The 7,682-nt window shown below is 38.0% G+C and overlaps 1 protein-coding gene across 1 annotated transcript; it reads right to left on the minus strand.

The window, feature by feature from the left end:
* Positions 1–2,468: 2,468 nt before the first annotated feature.
* On the minus strand, positions 2,469–6,217 carry LOC123231298 (procathepsin L-like). The gene is made up of 7 exons (XM_044657560.1): positions 6,092–6,217; positions 5,461–5,583; positions 5,220–5,375; positions 4,797–5,021; positions 3,571–3,736; positions 3,361–3,472; positions 2,469–2,568 (listed from the first exon to the last, which is right to left on the minus strand). Exons 1-7 carry the CDS (start codon positions 6,215–6,217, stop codon positions 2,469–2,471), a joined length of 1,008 nt encoding a protein of 335 aa, XP_044513495.1.
* Positions 6,218–7,682: the final 1,465 nt, after the last annotated feature.

The following is a 7,682-nucleotide window of genomic DNA, read 5'->3' on the forward strand; positions in this document are numbered from 1 at the left end:
ATAGGAGGAACAAAGGAATTCAGATTTGGGATCTGGGAAATCATGATTAGTGACAGGACAAGAATTTCAGGAATTTACATATTACTGGATTGAGAGTAGAACTAGTTAACATATAGAGTTAGTGGAGAGTGAGAGAAATAAGGTCAGAATAAGGTAAGGTAAGAACCTGAAATCCCACTGTGAAATAGATGAATTAGACATCTTGAGGAGGGTGAAAAATGGTTTGAGGAGGGAGTGAGGTATAGGGAGATATGGAATTATAGGAAGTCATGATCAAATAAAACAATTCTTAAGAAAATGAAAAATATGTGAAATAGTAAGATCCAATGGGTGACTATCCTTATATGTGGCTGGGGTGGAATAATGATTAAGTCATGGGAACTGAGTAGAATGAGTAATCAGAGTTTGGATGGATGAATAGAGTATGAGTAAAAGCTCAACAGCCCTAGAAAGTGTGGTCAGGGTTGCAATGTCATCAGAAATGTGCCAGATTTCAGTGACCACTAGAAGGTGGAAGGACTAAGAAATGGAAAGGTTTAGGATGAAAGGAAGTTAATTAATTATGGATCTGCCATTCCAGGACACATAGTTTTAAGTGACTGGAAGATCTGGAGGGAGACACAGAGGAAAAAAAAAAGCCTTAAAAGTTTCTAAATAATTTGATCAATTGCAATTTAAGATTGCAAATACTCTGTCTTTCTATGAACTTGGGCAAAAAGAAAAAATAATCAATGAAAGAGTATGAAGTATTAATTTTAAGACTAACTAGATAAAATTATCCATGGATTAACTATAAGAGAGGAAAAGGTGGAGAAAGCTTCTCAGCAAGGCTATTTATTCCTCAGTATTCAAGACATCTTAGTGGGAATCACTTAGTTTACTATACAGATTCCCTTAAAAGTGTAGATCCCATTAAATTTGATGACTGGGTGTAGTTAAATACCTCCTGAAAGGGCTCATTACCTTCTGTGGTGCTCACTGATAAACTAGCACTTCTGAGTCATATTTTGTAAAGAACCTATTTGAAGGGCATCATTTCAGGCAGATAACAAAAGGTGGCAGGCACAAAGGGCTAATGTAGTAATTATTTTGAGGAGGAATGGGGGAGGAAAGTAATACAGATTTCTGCATACCCCAACCCTGAGACCCTACCTTAGCTATTATCTGGGGGGTAAATTCTGGCTGGCTCAGAGATCACAGATCTGATACATCTTCAATCATAAGGGGGCATAAAGAAAAGAGCCATATGAGTATATTTCCACAACTGGGATCAAGATTGTACTTTCAGACAGACAGTTCAAGTCTTACCATAGATACTTATTAGTGAGGGATCTTAAGTCATGTGATTTATTTTACCTCTCTTGGCCTCAACTTCCCTCTATAAAATGGGGATAATTATAGCATCTACCTCAGAGGGACTGTAAGGATTAATTTCTGACTTTTCTAACTTCTTTTGTAGTCTCTCCCAATCCCTTATCAGGCTTATTGTTTGTTTCTTTCCCTAATTAGATTGTAAGCTCCTTGAATACAGGGACTGTCTTTCTTTCACACTTTCATCCCCAGCACTTTAAACACAGTTCCTGGCACATGGTGAATAATAAATGTTTATTGATTGACCATACATGAAGACATTTGAAAACTTTAAAAAGTACTACATAAGTAAGCTATGCTAAATTTCAATTTAGCTAATTTCCAATTTCCAAATGCTAAATTCCAATGCTAAAATAAAACTAATATGATTTTATACAAAGATCTTAAGCTGATGATGGAAAAAGATGCAAAGGTAATAATCATGCTTAACAGTAACCATTAGACTATATGAGCTCTCATTGTAATATTATGTCAAGGTTATCTTGAAAAACCTTTTAGATGTTAAAAAGATGGGATTGTCCTTGCTCCATATAACTTCAGTAGGCCTATATGTATGTTTCTATATTCACATAATTAACAGGTAACAAGTCTGTACATCGATTACTAATGGCTCCTGAAAATTGAACATGTAACTTTCTGTGTTTTGCTTTTCAAGAGACTGAAGTAATGCCAAAGCCAGTTGGAGTCATTGATCAGCCTTTAATGTTGTAATGAGGTAGAGTACAATATGTTAAATTCAATCCCCAAAACTATTTGTAGCCACTGACTGATTCCCCATTCTAGGACAAAAAAACTATATACCCAATCCTCTTCTCAATCAGCTCTCCAAAAGTGCATATACAATGAACTGAGGTTCATTTAAAAAGGAAAATCTTTATACATACAATTTTAAAATGAAAATTCATAAGTCTTTGAATTAAGGATTATTATAAGCTATTTATAACAAAGTAGTGTTTACATTTCAGAAATGTAAAAATGTCACAAGGAACTCAAATTATAACTTGGATGCTGGGCTACATTCAAGTGTTTTATTCCAAAGGATATGGGTCTTGGAACCTGTTTTCAAATCTTTCTGAAGTGGTTCTCCTTCGATGAAATCACACTTCAGGGTAGCTGGCTTCTGTTGCTATTCCACAGTGGTTATTCTCGTCTTTGGTCATCAGCATGTACCCTTTGTCACCCCACTCTTCACCCCAGCTGCAGAGAAAATAAATTTGAAGCATCAGAGAGAGGACTGTCCAAAAGTAGATTTCTACTTTATGGACACAAAGCAAGCATTATGACACCCAATGTAACTGAAACTGGAAGTGAGCTGGACTTTCCAGAAAGCAATGAAAATGCCTGCTGATGGCATGAATCACAGCTGCTCACAATCTATGAAGCACTTTTAAGATTTTCTAAGTCCCAACAAAACAGTATTAGAACAGTCCAACTAGCGGTCCAACAACAGTCGAAGAACATTACTAACCAGAAATCTTTTGCACTATCTAGTCATCAGTGGTTAATGGAACCAATGAAGAACCACTGGAGAACTCTAAAGTTAGTCTGAGTGCTAAAAATAAATAAGGTAGGCCTTTCCAAACATTAAGATCCATCCTTTCCTAATTCACAAAACTTTGTTGTTCAGTTATATCTGATTTTGTGTGATTCTAATTCTGGAATCTTCTTGGCAAAGACACTGGAATGGTTTGCCATCTCCTTTCTTAATGAGGAAGCGCGGCAAAATGGGGTTAAAGTGAGTTGATCAGGGTCATATGACTAAGTAAGTTCCATGTCTGAGGCTGGATTTGAACTCATGAAGAAGAGTCTTCCAGATTCGAAGCCAAGTGCACTGGGCCACCAAACTGCCAGGAATTTTAGAGAATGAAAAAGGGGACCACTATTTTTCTTCTTCCTCCCTCTTCCTTCAAAATTAAATAACCAAAAATCTGGCAACAAGCAGACTAATGATGTTTCAGGTAAAAAAAGGATTTTTAGGAATTGATTTACCTGTTTTTGACAATCCAGTATTTCTTTCCATCTATTCCTTCTGAACCATAGCCCACAACCAGCACAGCATGATTCAGGTTAGAACTGCTGCACTGTGGTTCAAAATAAACACCTAAGATATTGAAGTGATATGTTAGCTTGAGAAATACTAAGGAATGGCAGTAAAATGCATGTGTATTGTTACAGAAATAACAAAGAACAAATGCTTACCAGACTGATAGAACCTGAAGGATGGATTTGAAGTATCAATACCAGCTGAGACGGGACCCACAGTTGCTACAGCCTCCATGAGTGCTCTTTCTTGCCCAGATGGAATGTGTACAAATCCAGTGACACTAGCACCAGAGCATTCTGGCTGATATTGGCATTGTTTTTTCTTTTTAAATGAAATAGAGAAATGGTCTTTAAATTTTAAATTTAAATTTAGTAGTTTTTATTGAAGTGTTTTAAATTTAATGAATTTAAAATTGATGGTCACAAAATTAACAAATCAATGAGCAATGTTTTCCCAGGAAATTTATTAACAGCTCAAGAAAATAGCTGGATGTGGGTGAAGAGTGATAAAGGGCCAGACAATGGGGGTTCAGTGACTTGACTAGGGTCATACAACTAGGAGTGTCTGAGGCCATACTCTTATGATTTCGGGACATCAGTTTTCCCACCTGTAAAATGAAGATGTCTGACTAGATAATAAATACAATGCTTTCTGAGTCTTAACTATAGAGATAATCCAGTAAACAAATTTTCTTCATGTGCTTTACGTATAAATGCTTGTTGTTGTTTAGTCATCTCAGTCCTGAGTCTGACTCTTTTGAGAGTTGTCTTGGAAATGTACTGACATTCTCCAGCTCATTTTACAAATGAAGAAAGTAAGGCATACAGAGGTATATGATTTGCCTAGTGGCACACAAAGTTAGCATGGACCAAGGCCAGATTTAAACTCAGATAGATTTCATGATTCCAAGTCTAATGATCTATCTACTGGTCCACCTAAGTTCCTCATAACTGCTTATAATGTTATTTTAAACTTTAAGTATTAAAATAAATTTTCAATTTACTATATAATATTTTAAAATATTTTAATATCTCTAGCTAGATACATAGTAAAAGGAACTTATTTTAATTGCTGATATATTTTGGATTAGCTATAGATTCTGAGGTTTGATTAGGGAGGTGGGTATTTAAGTCCACTGTCTCTTTAAGCCTCCTCAGTTCTCCTTCCCTGAAACTGAGTCTCTCCATTCAAACATAGCTAAACCAAAATGATGGGGCATCTAATAACTAAGTTTTACCTTCCAATGGAGAGATGATTCCTCTTGTATCAAAGCCTCCATTTTCTTTCACATTCTTTTTTACAGGTCTACCCAACACTCATTTCCCCAAAATGAGTCTCTCCATTCAAATAAGGCCTAAATGAAAATGATGGGGATGTTTACCTTTCCAAAGTAAGGATAACATTCCTCTGTATCAATGCCGCCCCTTTTCTTCACATATTGGAAAGCTTTGTACATGGAAGCACCACAACAGCCATCATTGCGTTCAGAAGAAAAGCAGTCAACCAAGTTCTGTTCACTAAGTGAAACAAGTTTGCCGGTTTTACGGAACCACTGACCTTCAATGGCGCCAGTGGCGCTAAATGCCCAACAAGAACCACACCGACCCTGAAAGTCAAAATGAAGGTGAGTTTGTTCATTTGAAAATCTTAAAAAGCTTTTTAAGACAGATCTGAACAGTCTCAAAACAATGAAAGAGAACTCAATCACAGAGCTCATCTGAAGTCCCAATATTTAAATGTTTTATCAAAATCCTCACTGAGTTTTATCTGTTATCTATGGCCAGAACTTGAACAAGACTAATACCTGATTCTTAACAGGAGTTACATAGCCTTTCTCTCTCCAATCTACAGATTCAGGGATCTGTGCAAAGAGAGGTTCATGAAGTAGAGATCCATTGGTCCTCCTCTGTAATCCATTGGATTGATAGCCATTCATCACTTGTTTGAACTCTTCAGTGGTCTAAAATGAAAAGAAAGGTGTCTTATATTAAGTGTATTGGGAGCAAAAAAAGAATCCACTTCTCAGAATTAGCAGATATACCCACCATGTCACCAAACTTGTTCATTCCCATCTGGAAACTCTGTTTGCCAGTGTTGTACTCCAGATTGTGTGCTTCAATCATTTTCAAATTACTCTCCCATGCTGCTCTTCTCCAACTCTCTTCATTCTGAAAGAAAGTACAAAAAAAAAGTAAAGTTCAACAAGGCTTTTTAAAAAAATGTCTTACTTTCTGTCTTAGAGTGAAGACTATATATTGGTTCTAAGGCAAAAGGGCAGTATGGGCTAGGTAATGGGGTTAAGTGACTTTTCCAGGGTCACGTAGTTAGGAAGTATCTGAGGCCAGATTTGAAGTCATCAATAAGCTTTTGTATCATGCATACAAGTTAAACTTTCTTCAGACCAAATCCACTTTCAATAAGTAGGTTAGCACAGTTGGGATGGTGACTACATTTAAATATTGTCTCATATCCTAGAAAATTCATTTCTGAGAAGGGGTTCCAAGCTGTGATGATATAAGACATTCCTACCCCAACCTTATGTGGGAAAATCAGCAATCTTGAGCACACTGAGCTCTTGCAGAGTGAATCATTGGCTTCTGGGGAAAGGTCATTTCATTAGACCACCTGGGAGATGTATGCATACACTACTGGTGTAAAAAGTAGTTAAAAGATTACCACTTCATAGGTCTTCTCATATTTTGCCTTCCATTGGTCCCACTGAGAATCTAAAGCCTGGTCATATTGTGGAGCAGCAGCCACTATTCCCAAGCATAGGGAAGCTAAACACAGGTAGAAATTCATGTTCCCAACCTTAAAGAAAAAAAAGGAAGAAAAGAAATAAAATATTTATAATTAAAATCAAACCAATCCAAAAGTTCAAGCTCTTTGATTCTCTGGGAAACGCACAATCTTCACAGGGGAATGACAAAATTCATTTCACCAAATATTCATATAACATATAAGTGCTTAGTGTGCAGTGGGATGGAGGTGAGGGGAAACACAGACACATAATAGTGATCTAGAGTTTCCTAGATTTAGCTCAGTGGATTGAGAGCCAGGCCTAGAGACAAGAGGTCCTATGATCAAATCTGGCCTTAGATACTTCCCAGCTATGTGACCCTGGGCAAGTCACTTGACCCCCATTGCCTACCCTTACCACTCTTCTGCCTTGGAGCCAATACACAGAATTGACTTTAAACTTCCTGGTTAAGATGGCAACACAGAATTGACTTTAAACTTCCTGGTTAAGATGGCTTAACCTCTCCTAACTGAAACATACAGGACTCCTCAAGGGGACATAAAAACAAATCCAGACAAACGGAGGGACCCCTCAAAAGGGCACAGCATGGAAGGTACGTGGAATCAGGGCATTTCCATGCTATAAAGGGGTGAAACAGCTCTCACTAAATCGTGGGCTGAGCAAACCCCCCCACACACACACACACATACCACCTACAACGTCAAAGCCAGCTCAAGAGATATAGAGCAAGTTTGGGGCACCCATTGAGTCAGTGGCAGCTCCAGGTCCTGTTCCTGAGAGCAGCAAGACTTAGGAACCCAAAAGGCTAAAGAACGAGCATGGACTTTGAGCGTGGACACAGAGCTCAGGCGCGAGTGGAGGCAGACACAGGCTCACGCGTGAGAGAAGGCTCTGAAACCCTGAGTAGGGAACCAGTGCAGATGGGTATAAAACTGTGGAAGCAGTGCCCTGAGACTTGTAAAGGAGCCTTTGGCAAAGGATCAAGCAAGGGGGGATTGACCTTGAGAACAACCAGAACTGAATCCTCAGGAGCCTAAAGAGCACAGACAGACCCTGAGCGTGAGGATAAACCTGAGAATGGGCTGAGCTAACAATGGCAACCCAGAATCAGGAAGGCCAAAAGAGAAAGATTAACAACAAGAAGAAGAAATCTTTAACACTCGACAAATTTTACAGAGAGAAAATTCAGACAACCAAGCAAACAGAAGAGGAGAACAAACAAGGATCCAGACCCTCCCAAATAATGAAAACTGGTCACAAGCTCTTGAAGAGATCAAATATGAGATGATGAAAAAGTTGGAAAAGATTTGGCTAGAGAAATGGGAAATAGCTCAAAAGGAAATCAGGCAAGAAAATAACAGTTTAAAAGGCAGAATTTTGCAATTGGAAAGTGAGGCTCAGAAATCAAATGAACTGATAAGCAAATTGAACACCAGAAATGACCAGATTGAAAAGGAAAACCAAAAGATCATAACCGAAAACCAGTCCCTAAAAGCTAGAACTGAG

Source organism: Gracilinanus agilis, chromosome 1 (assembly GCF_016433145.1).
Source record: "Gracilinanus agilis isolate LMUSP501 chromosome 1, AgileGrace, whole genome shotgun sequence".
Classification (NCBI taxonomy): Eukaryota; Metazoa; Chordata; class Mammalia; order Didelphimorphia; family Didelphidae; genus Gracilinanus; species Gracilinanus agilis.